General features: G+C 31.7%; 1 protein-coding gene across 4 annotated transcripts in view; it reads left to right on the plus strand.

Annotated features, from left to right (window-relative positions):
• The window catches only part of LOC127738323 (cell division control protein 42 homolog), a 54,891-nt gene that overhangs the window by 15,628 nt on the left and 18,742 nt on the right, over positions 1 to 20,521 (plus strand). Inside the window, exons 1-2 of one of the 4 annotated variants that reach the window (XM_052249525.1) lie at positions 10,253 to 10,517; positions 11,312 to 11,933. The exons of 1 other annotated variant lie outside the window; for it this stretch is intronic. In XM_052249525.1, the coding sequence (XP_052105485.1) occupies positions 10,317 to 10,517; positions 11,312 to 11,686 (576 nt within the window). In that variant the 5' untranslated portion in view covers positions 10,253 to 10,316 and the 3' untranslated portion in view covers positions 11,687 to 11,933. Of the gene's footprint in view, positions 1 to 10,231; positions 10,518 to 11,311; positions 11,934 to 20,521 lie in introns of those variants that run through there. 2 more of the 4 variants (XM_052249526.1, XR_007999988.1) reach the window with 2 other exon arrangements.

The following is a 20,521-nucleotide window of genomic DNA, read 5'->3' on the forward strand; positions in this document are numbered from 1 at the left end:
TGATTTATAACAAATTATCTAAAATTGCCCGCTTATAAATTTTGAAATTGTACAGAAAGTAAGGTTTCAACTCCCTCAGGCAAAGTTGGCCTTAGATGGATTTGGCTATTTTTTTAGGTCCTTTTTGGTTTATAGCTCTTCAACGTTTTCGGTTCTTATACATCCTTGGATTTCAAATATTCGGCGTTCCTGATGAAGGTTAATCCAGAAAAGCGCTTCGAACGCATGAAATTTATAACGTGTTGTTTTCATTTTTTTAAAACAATTCAAGGCTTCTTTGAACGTTCTACCGTATTTTCGAGAACAGAAAACTATATATGTCTATTTCTTTTACTAGCTTCATATCAACATAATGGAAGAGGGGCAAAAGATTCCAGAGGGACAGTCAAATTCATAGATCGACAATAAAGTGACAACGCCATGGTTAACAAAGAAAAAGACAAACAGACAAATAATAGTACACAAGACACAACATAGAAAACTATAGACTAAGCAACACGAACCCCACCAACAACTGGGGGTGATCTCAGGTACTCCGGAAGGGTAAGCAGATCCTGCTGCACATGTGGCACCCGTCGTGTTGCTCATGTTATTACAAACCCGGTAAATAGTCTAATTTGGTAGGTCACATTCGTGAAAAGGGAAGGGGATTGTAGTTACGACATAAGGAACATATCCGATATCATCTGTGAAACGGTTATTCCATAACGGTCAACCAACTCGTGATGGCGTAAGTAAAATTTACGAAGGGATGATTTCAACTTCATCATTTGGAACTCTTGGTTTAATAGCTTCCTTGTGAGCAGCAACCCTCTATCAAGGAAACCATGATAGGAAATACAAGCCCGGGAATATCGTATCAATTGGGAGATATATACTCCGTCAACAGGCGCTGCTGGAATGTTGCTACATAGAAATGGAAAGTTCACAATCGGGAGGCTGAAATCATCTCTTTTGTCGTAAAGTTTTGTTTTCAACCGACCCTCATTGTCAATTTTTAGATGTAAGTCAAGATATGAGGCAGACCTAACTGTATCTGTTGTATCTTTTATATCTAGTTCGATGGGATAGATGCGTTCAACATAGTCACCAAATTTTGAATTATTAAATGAGAGAACATCATCTATATAGCGGAACGTAAAGGATATTGCTAACTTCTTATCTTTCTTCCTAAGAAGTTCCTGTATGAAGTCAGCCTCATAATAATAAAGGTACAAGTCGGCAATAAGAGGGGCACAATTTGTTCCCATTGGAATGCCGACAGTCTGTTAAAAAATACGTCCTCCAAACGTAACAAATAGGTTGTCAATCAAGACATCAAGCATCTTGATAATGTCAGTTTCAGAGAAGTTTTTGTTTGAATCAGAGTGAATCTTTACAAAGTAGGATTTATCCCTCCCTAAGACAAGATACTTGTATCTACGTTGGCCATTCTTTTTTATGAAACAAAGCAATACCAACTCTTTCAATTCGTCTTTTAGTTTGGAATGGGGAATACTTTTGTAAAGTTTAGAAAAGTCAAATGTTTTAATACTATTGCAAGATGAAAGAGTCTTAGATTGTATGTACTCTAAAAGATCTTTGGAATTTTTAAGTATCCACATCTGATTCACGCCACCTCTAGAATAGGCAGTTTCACAATAACTTTGAAGCCCGGCTTTGATTGCTGATAAAATAGATGTTAATAATTTAGAAAGAGGTTTCGTGGAGCACTTAGAAGACCCAGCAATATACCGTTGTTTGTAAGGACACTTATGTAGTTTAGATATCCAATACAGTGATGGAAGATCCAGTTCTTCATCTTTTGTTGATATTCCAAAGGAACATAGAACAGACTTATGATTATCCAGGATTTCCTCTTTGGTAAGTGTCGTGAGGGTATATAGATATAAGAAGATGTGGTATGAGTGCCAATGAAACAACTCTCCATCCAAGTCAAAATTTATATGTTGAGTTTCCAAGAGAATAGTCAATACCTAATTCACTTATCAAGCAGTTTATGTAATGATATTTACACACAAAAACGATTTTGTTTGGGGATTTATCTGCGGGGACACAACATATTTGTCATGGAACAGGAACATAAAATCAAAAACCAACAAAACGCTCCGTGCACAACGTGGTGCGTATGTTTCGTACATCGGGTGTCTTTTTATACGAGTATACATCTATTTATTTCATTTCTTGATGTTGAAAAAAAATAATATGTTTACATTTCATTTTTATGTATTAGTTTTTTCACATGTTCTTGTTAAATCATGATTATAACGTTGTCTCTCATTATCTTTTTATTTAATTATTCCCATAACTTCTGTTACTCGAAGGTAAAAAATAACAAATATTATTATTTAGACAATAATTCAGTAGCTGCTATTCATCGCTTCATTTCTAAGTTGTAAACATGTGATTGCAATAAACAAAAATTGTCACAATGGAGTCAAATCCGATTTTATTATATCACGTGAAGGAGGTTTAGGTTCTTATTTACATTATGCATTCTAAATTAGTAATAAAAATAAAATTTCATTTTTGAAAGAACTTGGTACACTTTAAAAAGAAGGAGAAAACAAGTGAGTCAACAATTTAAATGAAGAAAAAAGTATTTTTAGTTGTAGCCGCCTGCATTCTAATGCAAATACAAAGTATTGTTGACTGTCAATATATATTGATAAGGCTTCTCAATTATACAGTATCTTTATATATTTTAATGCTATAAATTAGTATAATGAATATAATGTCAATAATGACATTGAAATTTTCTCTATTTTTTGTAAATACACGTATGTTATGAAACTTTTTTTGTAAATTTATTGACAGAACATCCTCTCCTTAACATTAAGTACAAAAAAAAAAAAACGAGCAAGAAACATCAAACATTAAATGGCTTAATTATTTTAACTAGATTTCAAATGTATAATATATTTAACGTTACGATTTTGAAGCGATATTGCATTAATTCAATTTTAGGGAATCGTTTGGTCCTTTTTTACAGAAAATATTTCCTTGATATCAAAGAGTTACACTGAATTCGCTCAACATATTCTCATTCTGTGCTAGTATTCCATATGCACGTTTTAAATCTGATATTAGAAATTAATGTAAACCACCACTTTAATTCAGAAATAGCTTTCTAAGTAACAAAATGAGTACTTTATCTAGCAGCCCGCGATATATCTACATCCTAAGGACATTTTTAGAAAAATCGTATAACTGCACTATTTTTCCTTTTGGGATTGATAGATAATGTCGATGTATTTTCTTTATATGGATTATCTACATTATACCCGAGTCTATTAAAGAACTCATTGTGTTTGAACTCCTTGGTGTTCCAAGAAACGATTTTCAAAATATTATGATAATGTAAAAAAAAAAATGAACATGTCATTTGTTGCTCAGTCCTTAGTTTTGTTTGTAGTGTTTTGTGGACTTGTTCGTCTTTTCGTCGTTTTCCATTTTTTTTCTATGGCGTTATCAGTTTTTTTTCGACTTGTCCCCTCGGTATATTCTGCCTCTTGTTTATATTGAGTAAGCACCTTTAAAAACTCAAAAATCCAAAGACATCTAGAGGTCTACTTACTCTCGTCAACATTGGACAATTCTTGGTACAATGTATCAAGCTTTAAATCGCCTCCCGTCTTGAAAACTAATTAATACATTAAACAGGGAGCATCAAAGATTTGCAATTGATGAGGTAATCATAATTTGATCAAATTTTTGTCAATATTAAGAACAGTCTAACAGATCAAACCTCAGTTGAAGAATGTCGAATATCCACTATACTATGTAGGTTTGGAGAAATATATATGTCTGTTTTCTGTTCTTTGGTCGGGTTATTGATTCTTTGACACATTCTTCGTTTCCGTTCTCAATTTTGATTTTACTTACTAGACTTCTATTAGTTCATTTGTAAGAAACCGCAATCGCAACTTTATTATGAGAGGCAACATCAAGACTTTTCATTTGTCAACATGAAAACAGGGTTTATAAATTTATTCATCTTTTTTTTGGGGGGAGGGGGTTGTCTTGAATTAAAACCTCAATATGTTCCTTTGCTTGTCCCAAGACGGGAACCAAGTAAGTGTTTTTTTTTTAGTTATATTCAGTGTTTTGTCCTTTAGATAATATGAATTTCAGTCAATGGAATGATCCTTGTTTTCGAAGTATACTACTAACCTTTAAACAAGTATATTAAAACATTTAAACGTATCAGGTTTACAAGACACTTCTGTAATTTGCGATTTACTCATTTACTTGTAATGTAGCTATGATAACATGATAGCAATGGTGCAACATCAGCTGCTAGAATAAGTCTTACAGTATACACTATGAATGTCTTATTAGATAAAAACAGACAACAACGGATTAACAATGATATAACTGAATGAAAAATGGCAAACAGTAGTATGTTTCAAACATATTTCGGTATTGGTGCATAAATGTCAGTTGCAATGAGAATGACTTGGGATTCGAAATTTTCCAAATATCAATATAAAGAGTGGAATACAAAATGTGCTTCGGTCAACGCCTTTATACCCCAATAAAAATATAAAAAGAAGCATTCAATTCTTAAATGTAGTTCGTATTTACCATATACAACGGATCTTTCTTTTATGCCGTGAATGATATCGAGTTTAAAAAAAAATAAAAAGAAGCATTCAATTCTTATAATTACATTTTTAAAGTACAACCATGAAATTAAGAGTTATATCAAGCTTTTCGGTTTTCTTTCTTTCAATGCATTATTTTAACATTGTCACGGATAGCACGTGCAGTCATAGCTGTTGTGTTTAATATACGGAAATAAAATATGATATTGGAGTGCCTGGCGATTGTTGTCAGCTAATCAAAATAACGGACTCTATGAAACATACATGTAATGTGATTATTATACAGTTAACATATATACACAAACCATCAAAATTAAACCTTGCATTACACGCATTAAGTTAAATTACTACACCTTTCAAAACTATTGCACTGAGTGATATTGAACGGACGGAGTTAAGATCAAAAAGAATAACATAACCACCGCCATCAATGTCGCTGTTCCTAGTCCTTGTCAGTCGTTGTCTTTTGTCTTATCTTGATGTATTCTTATTATTATTTTGAAAAACTTGAAGTTGGTGGCAGATCTTCGAAATACCGTTAAATGTATTCATAACTTTAAAAAAAAATTTCATGATTTAGAGTTGAATTATGTTATATAAACACATGTCTAATTTGTTGAAGACTGGATCCGAATTTTGTTTTTGGGAATAATCTTTATAAGATTATCCCGGGACCAATTTATTTTAGACAAGAATTTAAAAGTTGAAAGCGTAATAAATTAAATATTTCGTAACACAATCAAACTACACTTAGATTAAAGTATGGCATCGGACATGATTGAAGTTCAGTATCAAAAACTTTCATTTTACTTTTATGAAATAAAGGCCTGAAATGTATCGTTGGGGTACTGTCGTATAAACAATTGAAAAGAATTTCTCCTTAAGGTTTTGTATTAAATTACAACGGAATGGAGCGGATAATTATTGTAACCATACTAACATGCCATTAGACATTGAAATTATTATATTCCCTTTGTAACATAAGAGCAACACAGTCAAAGATTTTCTTCTGTCCAATATAACTGAATTAGTATACATTATGATAACCTCGTCTTTCATTTGTCTGCTAAGATTAATTAATGACTGCACGAACACCGATGAACAATTAACTTTCTACAGATAAGACTGTCACGTATGATCATGGCCACATGAAGACTCAATCATTTATTACCTGTACATGCGATATCTTTGAAGCAAATTGGGGAAAAATAGATAGCACCAAGTGTGGTCCAGTATTCTCTATTTCTTCGGTTTAAGGTCATTTCCAGTATATTTTCTTTGATTTGTTACTCTATATCCTTCTTGTATGTTCGTCCGTCAGTCATGTTTCTGAATATTTGTTTTCACTTCACTTGAAATATATTTTATTTAGCTTATCTCACTTTATCGCGTAATATTTCGTGACTAAGATACAAGAGTTCAATATTTATTTTATAAGTTTTAAGGGATATGTTTTATTTTCCTGAAAGACTTGACGAAATAAAATGAAATTTTGATTGCTATGTTTTATTCTGGTTATATCAAGCTATCAGAAATTGTTACCTCCCAAACACCCGTGTATCCTGGTAGCTGATACGTAGTCTCCTTTGCCAGATGTTGGAGGTCTATTTCGGAGGTTTACAACATTTTTTTCTGTTTCAGTTTTAACAAATTTTATTTGGAAAAGAAGCAAAAGGAATTGGACACATGTTTTAACAACATTTTTTTCTGTTTCTCTGCATTTTATTTTTAGTCTTGGTAATTTTTTTGAGACTTAAATTCAAATACAATCATAAAAAACTTACGTGAAGGGATAATTATGCACGTGTATAAAAACTAATGACGACACAATCACATATATAGCAGTTTAAGAGTCAAACAGTAGCATACCTGGTGTCTGGAGTTTTCATATTGTACATGTATAACGTCAATCAAATTACATAATGCGAAACCAATTCATACTGCAAATATCTAGAATTCTTATTTCCGTCATGTATAAAATGATTCATGAAACGAAAAGTTAATAATACATTACATGTCAAACTAATAAGTTCCTGAATAAAACAATATTTGAACACAACTAACAGTGATTTTGTTTTTCAAAAATTAAAAGATAACTAAATGCATATTGCTATATATGTATTATTTTATGTACAGTTATGATTACTCATGATCCTACATCCTGTCGATACTGTTTACTTATATTTTGGAATTGCACAAGGTCATCTGTTTCTCATACTGTTTACGACGTCTTTACACTAAATATATTGGATGTGTACATATTGATACTTCGGAGTGGGAGAATATAATTTACTTATTAGTTGTAATTGGCTTTAAACTATCTTTTAGTATAACTGCGATTACTTTTATTTTGATGCTTTGTGTCTTCTGTTTTTATGTATGTTGTTTTTGTGTTTCGTACTGATCTTTTGAGTTCAGCCAATGGCAACTGATTTTACAGTTCTGTAGTGCTGTTACAACACTGTCTTATTTTAGGGGAAGGGTTTAGCGCTCACAAGCATGTTAAACCCCGCCACATTATTTATGTGCCTGTAGTTCAGTGGTTGTCGTTGGTTCATGTCTGTCATATTTGTTTTTCGTAAATTGTATTGTTATTAACTAGGCTGGTAGTTTTCTCCTTTGAATTGTTTCATAATTTTTAACGTTGGCATGAATTGTTTAGAAAAGAAAAACATAAGGCAGTGACATCTCCTTACTCTTAAGCTTTAAAAGAAAGTCTGGTATGCTCAAAACAGAAAAATAGAAACTGAGTAAAGAGGTTGCACTCCTTGTGCCACGCCTGCTAATATTCAGGAATATGCATGACAGTAGAATTTTCATTCATTATATAGACTTTCCAAAAAAGTAATTAACCAATTTAAAAAGCATTTTTTTTAAATTCTAAAATATTAACTAAATGTTAATTTGACTTGCATAGCACTGTTTATTGTACGGTTCTTTCATCTGTTACGATAAATTTTGTACAACTACTCGTTTCAAGTACAGCAGCTTTCTGATACACATTACTTCTATCGATACGTTTGCAATTTACAGACAAGCGATTTTTTTTATACTTTTATGAAGAGCATAAATTTACTAAAAATTTATACTTATGTTTTCAAAGGAGGGGGTTTATCAACATAAGGGTGCCACTTTATCCCAAGTTTGATAATTTTTGATTTAAGACTTCCATTTTCCATCATATCAGAAAAGAAAGGAAGTCATTTGGGACCATTTTATGAAATTTATGAAAAATGTTATGAAAAATAGATAAAAATATAGTTTACTATGAATTCAGACTGGAAGAATAATTGTAAAAACCATTTAAAACTTTGATATACCATGTAAAATGAGAATGATGCTTTTAATAATATTTTATTTTTCATAATATGGGTCGAATTTGGTCATTAAAATTCCTATTCCTTTCAAAAGATCAAGAATTAACAAAAAGAACAGTAAGCATGTGTCAATCTAGTTAATATGTTTTAGGTACATATATTTTAGTGCATTTCCGTTTTCCTTATACAGTGACATTGATGCCTTTAAAAGTACATATAATTTCAATATTATGGCTTGAAATATGACAGTTTTACAAATCACAACTTTTATCAATGAAATGCGTTTTGTACTTATACTATCATTGATGACTTTGTACTATTGTAGAACTTTTTGACGATGTACTACATTGTAGGTTTTTGATTGTAAAGATTCGTCATAAAAGTTTTGCGTTTGAGAAATAGAAGTCGAACACTCGCATTCAGAGGTCAATACTATTATCAACTATTGAAAGCTTGTGGTAAACAGTGCTCTTATTGTTACTAAAAGTAGAATGTTTATGACTTTGAGGGTATACAAGCATAGTTGAATATTGTCCTGAACTGAATATTGCATTGTTTAATTATCCTAATGAACAATTGATTTATTAGTTTATACTTTCGTTACACTTCTTGATTCAGATGATTTATAAAAAAATGTTCTATTCGTTTACTTAGTAGATTTTTTGAGTATTTCTTTGAATTATGTTTACGTTTGATTAGTGTGAGGATTACCCAAAGCAGCAAGGGCACTCTAGAACGTCCTGATTTACTATTTTGTTTGGTTTATAATATCTTTTTTTGTATAAGAAACAAGACAAGAAATCCAGCCCAACATAACATTAAATATATAAAGAATACCAGGCACTGATTAGAAACCGTAAATCGAAGAATATATTGAAAGGGTAAATAAATCTGAAATAAGATGCACGAACAAATTTCATTGCAACCCTTGATTAAAAGATCTATCTTTATAAATAATATTTTTTATAACCTTGATAAGACTTTGTCGATTTAAAAGAGGAACTTTAAGTGAAAAAACCAAGCCTAGTATCAAGTTACTCGTGTTCAAGGTTTCTTAAAACCTTTTGTAAATAATTAAAGGATACGTTTAATACATAGAAGTATAATTTAAGACTTCCAAGAAATCAAAAGTGGATTTTCCATTAGTTTGGAGCATTTAGGAAGAATTATGGGGATACTGAAAAACCAATATCGCCAAGTTAACGGAAAGAATATGTTCCATATTTCTTAGCTAAAAATGATGCAAAGTAAAATTAAGAAACTGTAAATAATAAGACTTTAAAATGACCATATTATCGACATTCTTATCTTTCGCTTAAGTATAATCCTGCCCTTTGTACACTTCCCCAAATCATAAATATGTTGACATATATTGCATTTACTTTGACTGTTAATGACGTCTTTACACTAAATTCATTGGATGTTGGATGCGTGCTGATGGATATTTTAGTCTTAAATACACGACTTTTATATTAATATCTATTGCCTTTAATCTAGCTTTTAGTAGCTACGAGTAAACTCAGACTTGTACTTTGTATCTTTAGTGTATTTGTTAGTTGTTTTGTTTTGGGCCTTTGTAGCAATCTGATGAGTAAAGACCTTTTCAACTGATTTTGATAGTTTGTTCTTATAATGTGCTGTTACACCACTGTCCCAGGTTTGGGGAGGGTTTGGAACCCGCAAATATGTTTAATGCTGCCACACTCTATATGTGCCTGTCACAAGTGTGGAGCCTGTAATTTAGTGGTTGTCTTAAGTTGCTGTATATCGTGTTTGTTTTTTTGTTATAAAAGGCTTGCATCAACAGCCTTTTACACGACATAATTTTAAATGCTATTGTTCATATCTAAAAACGAATGGTAGGGAATATTGCAGATTTGCATTTTTCTTAAATGCTTTACGTTTGAAAGTTAAAAGCAAGTATGAGACGAAATACAAATATATTAATTTCTTTTATATCTGACAGATATATGTCTTGATAACATCTAGAGGCATTATTTGATATAGTTATAATATTTAGTAAGACGCATACAAAAAAAAACCCTTATATAACACACTAAAGCAAATTCAACAAAATAAATAAAAAAATGTGATGGTAAGAAATTGGTCGTACTTTAATGTAATTTACCAAAGAGAAAATATATATTCAAAATAAAAACTAGTGCTTTCTTTTTTTTTAATTTCAAAAAAAATTAATCAATGATATCAACTTGTAAACATCTTTTGATATCATACATATTGAAACAACATACTGTTTTTGCCAGATTTCAAGGTTGTTCGTTTAATATTTCCGGGTCAATACCTGACGATGTCGGTATATAAAGACCTCAGTTGTTTTAAAAAAAATCATTTCATGTTTTACCTGTTTACAAACTAAACCAATTTAAGAACAATGATCTCACACAAAATTGATAAGACCGTAACATGTACCATAGTTGGAGATGGAATGGTCGGGAAATCTCAGATCTGTAAGACATTTATTGGGGACCTGACTATAGAAGATTATGAAGCTACAGTAACTAATGAGTATTCCGTACTTACACAGTTTATGGAGGACAAGTATACTCTTAGGATTATAGACTCTTCTGGACAGGTAAGATTATATAAATAGTTCTTTTATTTGAGTATGCATTTAGAAATTAGAATAAACTCATCATAGATAACAGGTTCAAAATTTTGTACACCAGATGCGAGTTCCGTCTAAAAAAGACTTCAGTGACTATCGAATCAAAAAAGTTAAAATTGCAAATTAAAGTACGAAGTTGAAGAACATTGAGGACCTAAAATTTCGAAAAGTATTGCCAAATACAGAGAAAGACTGAAATCAAATAAAAAGATGAAATATACACTAGCTCTGCTAGTTTTAAGGAACTTTTAACTGTCAAAGGCAGTAAATGAAATTAAAACAAAAATACTATTATTGACATTGTTTGCTATCATAAGAGAGTTACCTGCTCTAGATGTATTTATGAGTTCACCGTATATACATTTTTGTATCTCCAATATTGTCCTCATAGTTTCGAAATTTTGGAAATTAACATAAAAATTATGTCAACATTTACTTATATTCACCATACATTTCAAATAAGGTTAAGGAGGAAATGCCATTTGCAACACTTTACTAAAAGATCTATCTTCATTAGATAATTTTGTGGATTTAAAAGAAAAACTTTACGTGGAAAAACCTACCTGATCAAGGTTTCAATGACCTTTTGTAAATAATTCAATAACACTCAAATACATAGTTGTGCTTTAAATACTTCCAAGATATAAAAAAAATAGCTTTTCCATTGATGTGACCCTTTTAGAAAAATACGCACACACTACAAAAAGAGCCAACACACGCAATTCTTTTGTTTTTAAGACCTTTATATTTTTATTTTGCAGCATGATTACAAAGATATAAGAACAGTATCCTATAAAGAATCAGAAGTATTTATACTATGTTATAATCTAAGTGACAGAGACTCATTTGAAAGTATCGAGACATTCTGGATTCCAGAAATAAGAAAACTTTGCAAAAAGACACCAGTTATCTTAGTAGCTACTGGCAAAGACCTTCATGATGATAATGAGAATAATAATGTGTCGAAGGAAGAACATCTAAGTGTAATGGATAAATATGGATTTGATGCTTACATTGAGTGTTCATCTTATAACAAGGACGAAGTAAATGAAGTCTTTGAAGATGTTTTGTTGTCTGTCATCAAATCCAAGAAAAAGAGGCGTTCAAATATTTTCCACCATTTATTGGCTAGGTGAAGACATTACTTCTTGGTAAATAATGCAGATGGATGCCTTCCATCTAATACATATCGAGGTACTGTATTGTCTGAGAAAGATATTGTTCATTCAGGTGTAACGACAATACATACGGATCTTGATTTGCTGATCATGACAAATTTTATCGACTTCTTCAGTAAGAAATTATGAACGCACACGGCAGTATTGATATCAATAGTTATCAAGTCGGAGAAGAGCTCTGTCGTTCACAGTTTTGTAGTGGTGTCAAAACTTTAATCAACGAACTAAGGATGAAATGTTGAACTTCAATGACTATTTTAAAAACATACGCTGTTCCGACGGTAAAATCATATATGACAGTTGGAAAAATAAATGCAAAAACAAATATATACCCTAAAATAGACTAAGAAATAGTATGGTGTGAGCTTTTTCTTTGTGTTGAAGGCCTAACTGACTTTGAGTTGAAGACAGCAAAACACGCTTTTTTATTTTGCTTTGGGCTTTTTCAAGTGCGTTTGTGATATGAATTAATGCACAATTTCTCTTCCTTTCTCATTTTGGATTGGTAAGCAGTTTCTTCTCCCAAAGTTTTCCCTCTTTCGGAATTTTTGTTTTCACTGCTTTTTATATTGTTACTAATTTGGCGTTCTAAATGTTTTGATTCGATCCCCACTGCTCAGTCTTATGTAGACGAACGCGCGTCTTGCGTACTTAATTATAGGCCTTGAACCTTTGACGAGTCTTTATAGTTTGTATATATATTGTGCTATTCATAACTTCCCAGATTACGGGACGGTTTTGTAGCTCAAAAACATGTTTAACCCCATCACATTCATATATGCCGGCCCTATGCCAGAAGTCTGTATTACAGTGGTTGTCGTTTGTAGCTGTTTGTCGTAATTGTTTTATGTTTATTCGTTTAGCATAAGTCAGCCTGTTGGTGTTCTTTTTTGTTTTGTTTCACATTTTGTCATGCCGGCCTTTTATTGCTTCCTATATGAAATGGTTTAATGCATAGTGTGGCCTATACATATTTTCATATCGTTCTGTGGTCTCTGGAGGGTAACTGTCTCGATGTCAATCAAACCAAATCGTCTATTTATTGTACGAAAAGTTTTTATATAGTTTATTTTCATTACAGCTTTCAATGTAAAGCTATATTTTGTAGAGTTATTCCTCTTTATTCATAATGTCATTTCAACTCAACTGAATTTCGATATAAGTTGATTTCTTCTTAAGTTTTTATAACCTTCCTAACAATGGCGATACATTCTGTATTACAGAGTATATAATCATGAAAAATTCTAAATAAGTTGCAAAGATATAAAGGATAAACAACAACAAAAACATAAAGTTGACGAAAAGTTTATGAAAGTATCATAGTTAAAAAGAAAAGAGAGAGAAAAAAAAAACAACAACAGTCCACAAGACACCACATAGACAACTAAATATTCAGATAAAAAACGGGATTCACTCAGGGACTCCGGAAGGGTTAGCAGTTTCTGTTCCCTAACGAGACACCCGTCATGTTAAAAAGTTATTTTTATACTTCATTTATCTGCCTATCTGCAAAAAAGTTCAATTAAATCACCATTTAAATTAAAATGTGTAAAAATTTGGACTTAAACTTATGACTTTATGTGATTTGTTCTATGGTCCACCTTTATTTCAATTGTCTATACCTTATGTTTTGTTTGCTTTTCATTATCAATTTGGAAGGTGTGTAAATGCATTCTCAATTTGTATTGATACTATTTGCTTGGGAGATATACGTACTTCGTAGCCAGTGCTTCGGTACTGACATGATGTTTGGCTTTCAAAAGTTTGTTCACATGTTTGATAGTTCATGATAAAGGTAAATCCAGAAAAAGCGCTTCGGACGCGATAAATTTATAATGTTATTTTCTTTTAGATTTGTGTTTGTTAATGGTAGTTATATACACTAGTTCTATGCTAGTTCTATGTTTATTAATACTTATTGTTTGTTTAAGTATCTAAACCTTTCGTTTTCGTGTTTTCCTCATAACATAAAAAAATGTTTCCATGCCTCATCAATTTCTCCGATACTATTAGTTTTGGGAATGTCTATACTTTTTGTTAATGTTCCATTTCTTGAACGCTGCATAATGTAATATTCCTTATATCATAGCTTTATGCACGTACATCAACAGAACGGGGTATAAATGTTACAGTTAATAGGTGAAATTAGGAATTACACGTAAATACTAAACAAATCAGTAAATAACCTATAATTACTAATCAGTTTAGTAAGTACATGTATTTACTGATTGTTTCAGTGATTACAGGTATTCACTGAATGTTTTTGTCATTTTTACAGCTATTTACTAACTTGATATTTTTGTTTCAAAATTTTAGACATAATTCAAGAAACCAAATAAATAAAGGCAACAGTAGTATACCGCTGTTCGAAACTCATATATCGATAGAGATAAAAACAAATCCGGGTTACAAACTAAAACTGAGGGAAACGCATCAAATATAAGAGGAGAACAACGACACAACAAAAACACAACATTAAAATGTAACACACACAGAAACGAACTATAATATAACAATGGCCATTTTCCTGACTTGGTACAGGACATTTTAAGAAAAAAACGGTGGGTTGAACCTGGTTTTGTGGCATGCCAAACCTCCCGCTTTTATGGCAACGTCAAACACAACACCAAAACGACAACGTCACATGACAGGACCACAATACAAATAAATGGGAGAACATATAGGACAAAGAAACACACGAATAATAGCTAGCAGAAGGTACTAGGCTTAAAATTCAATACGCCAGACGTGCGTCTCGTCCACACAAGACTAACCAGTGACGCTCAGATAAAAAAAGATTTGAAAGCCAAAACAAGTACAAAGCTGAAGAGCACCGAGGACCAAAACTTCCAAAAAGTTGCGCCTAACACGGCCAGGATTTTCTGCCTGGGACAAGAACATCCTTATTATTTAGAATAATTTATAATTTTGCAAACAGTAAATATTATAAAATGACTATATTATAGATATACATGATAAAACCAAAGTGGGGACTAACTACAGAATAAAAACGGATACATTACATAAAACAACTTAATCCAACATATAAAAATACACAGCCGAGTTAGCTAAAGCCTCAACGCACAAAGTGACGTCACATTTGAAATTCTAAAAAAACACACAAAGTGACGTCACATATGAATTTGTAAAAATATTTCCCAAAAAATAAGATAGGATTAGGATTGATTCAAGATAGATTTGTAATACTGCCATTACATTTATTAATAACAATGAAAATAACAATACTTATTAATATCAAATTGTGGTAGTAATTAGATAATTAATTGTATTATCTAGCTATGTCGGTGTTTCTTCTGAATCAAACTGTAAACCAAATATATCGTATAAATTTCGTTGAACCAAACTAAAATCTAATAAATGAAGGGGGTGATTAATTTATCTATACCATAACACACGAATATAACAGAAAATACGTTAAGACATTTGACAAAATCCGACGAGAACAACAAATATAACATCAAAATTAAATACATGAATTTGGGATAGAAAGGTACCGTGACACGTCTTATAGCAAATAAGAAAGTAAAGGGGTAAGGATTGTAAGGCTTACTTTAAGGTTAGGGAATCAAATGTCCTTCAAGACTACATGCTCTTTATTTACAGTTTGTGTATTGAAACTGGAAAATGGTTTCAGGAATTACTTGTATTAGCTAAGTGCATCAAGAATTACATGTAATTCCTAAATTTTATTAATTACATGTAATTCCTTATTTCACCTATTTACTGTAACATATATAAAGGGCAACAGTATTTGACCGATGTTCACACTTTGAATAAAAAAAAATATTGATTCAATCGAAAAAACTCTTAACGGAGCGAGACTGATTTCGTCGACTAGATAAACTTCGCCTTTTTGCATGCATCATCCAGCGTGCGAGTCGAATTCAATTAATAATGTCGCTATAAGTAAATGGAAACAATTGGTACATTTACATAGCAAACACAAATTTTCTAATGTCTCAAGATCTGAGACGTGCGAAAACATGTCGCTCATGAGTAAGACGCATACCTGAACCTCTATTCATGATGGTGACCATAAAATTGGTTTGATATCGATTTAAGTCGGTCTTCCTCCTAATCCTACTATATTTTTATTTTCGCACATTCCTGTGACCATGACCACTGACCACTGGTATGTCTTGTTTGTTGTAAACAAAGCTACGTGTTCTCCTTTCCTTGGGTGATGTTGATGGTCTTCGACGGCTAACCATTCCATCTCTGATTTTTTTATCGATTCTTGATGTAGTCTTTATAGTGTTATATGTTATGTGCTCGCTGCAATTGGCTTTGAACTAGCTTCCAGTAATTGCGAGTACTCTTAAATTGTTACATTTATGTATTTTGTCGTTTTGTTATTTGTTTTTGTAATTCGTGGCAATCTAATCAGTCAAACTTTTTTCAGTTGTGTTTTACAATTGTTTGTTTTGTTGTAGTCCGGTTACACTACTTTCCCAGGTTTGGGTGGGGCACTCACATGCGTGTTTAGCTCTGCCAAATTCTTTTCACACCTGCCCCCAGTTTAGGAGCCCATGGTTCAACTGTTGTCGTCCGTCATATCTGCTTTTTTTTCATTTATTGTTTTAGCATAGACCAGGTCGTTGGATTTCTCATTTAAATTGTTTCATATTTTGTCGGTGAATTAAGAGTTGCTACATTCTTACGATGATTATTGTCTAATCAGTTATCATATCACATCTCCTTATTTTTAGTAAATCTTGATCGAAATTTTAAAATGACAAAAATAAAGTAAAAACAACAAATAATGAAAATACAGTATTTTTATTTAGATTTGATATTCAAATCGCAATATTTCACTTGAGTTTTAGTCAAATACAAGGAAGATAATGTTGTACCTTTTAAATCACATAAATGATTTTTAAATGTCATTGTGAAAATAATAACACCTGTATTTAGAAATAACAAGTTATTTTAGTATTAATTTTAACAATTAAAAAGTAATGGAGTATTAAAATATAACGTAAAATGATGTAAACATGTTATCAAAATGTTATGTTTATGTTAACAAGATCAATACACTTTGGCCCAATTGAATACATGACGATAGGAATAACGAGTGATATCAAAGAAGTCTCATTTTAAGTAGCACACATATTGGTGTACTTTATGAATGAATTATGGCTACATATCATTATTGTTAAATCATATTTCTGTGTTGGTCAAAAGTATTGTTCTTTAATATGATATTCTTTATACGTTTTGATTTCATGTGACTCCTACTGTTTTCAATGTATTTTTACCTGGACCTGTCACATTGCAAAATATTTTAGTTTTCTTCTCTATAGATCTAGAAAACTTCCAGTTTTCAAGGTTTTGAACCCAACGTTTGTTCTTTGCTGCATCGTCCTTTATTGCATCACAATTCAACAGCCAATATAAATCTGTTTGACGGACACCAAATATAAGGGATTGTGTTTACGTAGCATAAAGGTAGGAAATAATCACCAAAATTAATTGATAAAAGAAGGCTGTATTGTTGTGAACAGAGGTAGGGACGATTTCCCGTAAATCTATTGCACTCACCTGGTGAAAAGTTGAAAGTTGTCAAAACCTACTGAAATTTATTATAACAGAGCCTAGATAAAATTCATAAAATATTTTATAACAGATTAACACTTATCCATTGAGACAAAATGTTGTTCAGTGATATATATTGTTGTTGAAGACAGTCTTGCTGCAATATCGCAAATTTACATGTGTTGTTAAAATTTTACACCCAAGAATATTCTTTATAAACAAGAACTGACGTTTATATGAAAGACACAACACAGCATCACTTCAAACATACTTTTGGTGTTCGTTGACGATGTCCTTATTCATTTTAGCGACATTTCTCGCAAAATCTACCAAAATTGCTGTTTAGGGCCATCTTTAATTTGTTTATCTGCTAAGAAATACACAAATAATATTGTTGAACCTCAATGTACACACATGCAGCTGTCTCATTTTCAATTTGAGTAGAGTGAAACAAATTTAAGGAAAATTGCTCATACCTCTTTACGAATTTGAATTATCAATTGTTTGGTTACGATATATAACGTGCAACATTTTATGTATTTATGTGTATTTCATGTATATTTTCTGCGTTTTTCTAAAAGGTGTACTAAGTTTGATCATTCTCTTATTAACACTCTTTGTGAGCCTTTTAACTTTCGCAATGATTAATATCATGGTTATGTAAATATAGTAAACAATAAACAAATTTGATGCATCATGCAATAGACTAGTATGTCAACATTTATACGTCCTTGCAGTTTAAAGTATACTTAGCACACAAGGACACTTTTCGGAATATGTTTTTTTTTTCATTTTGTCTGGACAAGGTTATATCTTTTTCCATCACTTGGCGACGGTCGTTGATCCTTGTAAGTTCAATAGGGCCTACTAGAATATTCGTCTTGGTAATAGTCATCAAAGATATCAGGCTTATTATTATTATTATTATTATTATTATTAGTGTTATTATTATATACTCCATACGTGCGTTTCGTCTTTATTACATTATATAAGACTCATCAGAGGCACTCAAATCAAAACACTAAGGAGGCCAAAACTTGTACGATGTTTAAGAGCATTGAAACCCAAATATTCCGAAAATCTTGAGCTAAAAATAGCGAAGGTATCTGTACCTGGGGGTAGAACAATTTTAGTGCTGATTACTGGGCTTGTGATTACCTCTGGGAAGAAATGCCCATCAGCAGTGAAATCGCTTTTGTTGTAAATACCAGGCTTATTATATGTTATGCAAAACGCCTACTTCGTCTACATAAGACTCATCAGTTACGTTCGAACCGAAACAGTTGCAAATTCAACTGAAGAAAAAACTAAGAAGCTGAAGATCTAACATAAATAGTAATGGCTCCTTTTAAACAAAATAACACTTGATAAATAGCATTTGTCCAATTTTTTTTCTGGATTTACCTTTATCCGGAGCATTCTAACCAAAAGTTTGAAATCTAGGAATATATATTTAAGTATCGAAACACATGAAAAGCTATTAGACCAAAAGACATAAAACTAATGCCAAATTTATCTAAGGTCAACGTTGCCTGAAGGAGGTGGAACCTTAGTTTTATAATAATTTATAAATTTATCAATAGAAAGTTAAGAAAGGCATGTTATAAATCATTTCAGTCCCGTTCCCCTGACTACTGAGTTTATGATACCATTATCTGCGCCCGAAGCGTTCTCCTGAATCATCTTCATCGGGAACCCTCAAAGCCAAACAAATTAAAGCCAAGGATGTGTGCACAATTTGTTTTTTCTTTCGGAAACCATGAACTCCGTCACACGTACCGATCAACAGTGTAGCCACATTCAAACGCTAAAAAGTGAAAATCTTTACATATTTCAATTGATCAGTTGTTAGTATTACAACTTCAACGCACCACTGTCAAAGTATAATCTTAAGAAAGTGACGTCTATACGAACGTCCCCAAGCAAGAAGTGCACTACTACTACAATACTACAAAAAAAAATCGTCACAAAGAAGTGGGTGTCAATAGATCTACGGTATAAATTGTCGTTAAACAAAATCCATTTCGATTTTAAAATAAAATTATAATGTTGTAAAGACCTACATATATATCATTATACAGTTGCCTTTATATATAGTACTGTAATACTGTTAATGATACCATTATCTGCGCCCGAAGCGTACTGTAATACAGTTAATACTGTAAATATAATGGAATTTGATGCGACTGTCATACAAGTGAGAGGTTTAGCGCTATAAAACCAGGTTCAATCCACCATTTTCTACATTTGAAAATGCCTGTACCAAGTCAGGAATATGACAGTTGTTGTCCATTCGTTTAATGTGTTTTATCATTTGATTTTGCCATTTGATTAAGGACTTTCCGTTTTGAATTTTCCTCGGAGTTCAGTATTTTTGTGATTTTACTTTTTATCATTGCAATTATCAATAAATAATATATACCTACATAACTCTCTGGCCTACAAATGTTTAGGTTTGAGCGTTCCTAATGAGAGTAAACACTGAAAAACGCTTCGGACGCACAATATTTATAAAGTGTATATTTCACAGGCTCATAATTTATTGAAACTCATTTTTACATTTTTTTTTATATTTCATTTCTATCGCTATTTTTAGACTGAGTACTTCAAATTTGTATGGTAAATCATTAAATTTAAATTCCTGACATTTCAATTTTACATTGATACGCCTTTTAAGTAATAATGTGTCTATAAAAAGTATAGAATTACAATCCAGTAGAGCGGATAACTAAGTACACGTACCACCCATCAAATGAAATATCACAAAACGTTATCCCCTTGAGTATTACCTCTGTGCAGGGACAATAACTAATTCGAAGCATAATGAATAAGTAGGTGTACGAAGAGACACAATGATCAAAGCTTCCTCTTTGTCCACTACCATAATTATAGAAGTTTGAAAAATTTAAACAATTACTTACATTTATGACTTTGTATGTTCGTCCTTTAAACCAATTTTGATTTTAGGTTCAGTAAATGTGACCCTTGAAGTTAAGGCTGCAGGTAAAAAGTAGCGTTTTTTTAACAGAAATTGTCCTATTAGTTTTCAGCTATTACAAATAAAGAATGCTTTTACTGCAGCTATTACAAATAAAGAATGCTTTTACTGCAGCTATTACAAATAAAGAATGCTTTTACATATACATTCAATTATGGACGCATGGTTCACAGCCGTAACCAATATCAAAGAAAATTTGACAGGGAGAGGTGAAAGATACAAAGGGAATATTCATAAGT

The sequence above is a fragment of the Mytilus californianus genome, unplaced genomic scaffold (assembly GCF_021869535.1).
Source record: "Mytilus californianus isolate M0D057914Y unplaced genomic scaffold, xbMytCali1.0.p SCAF_4, whole genome shotgun sequence".
Taxonomy (NCBI): Eukaryota; Metazoa; Mollusca; class Bivalvia; order Mytilida; family Mytilidae; genus Mytilus; species Mytilus californianus.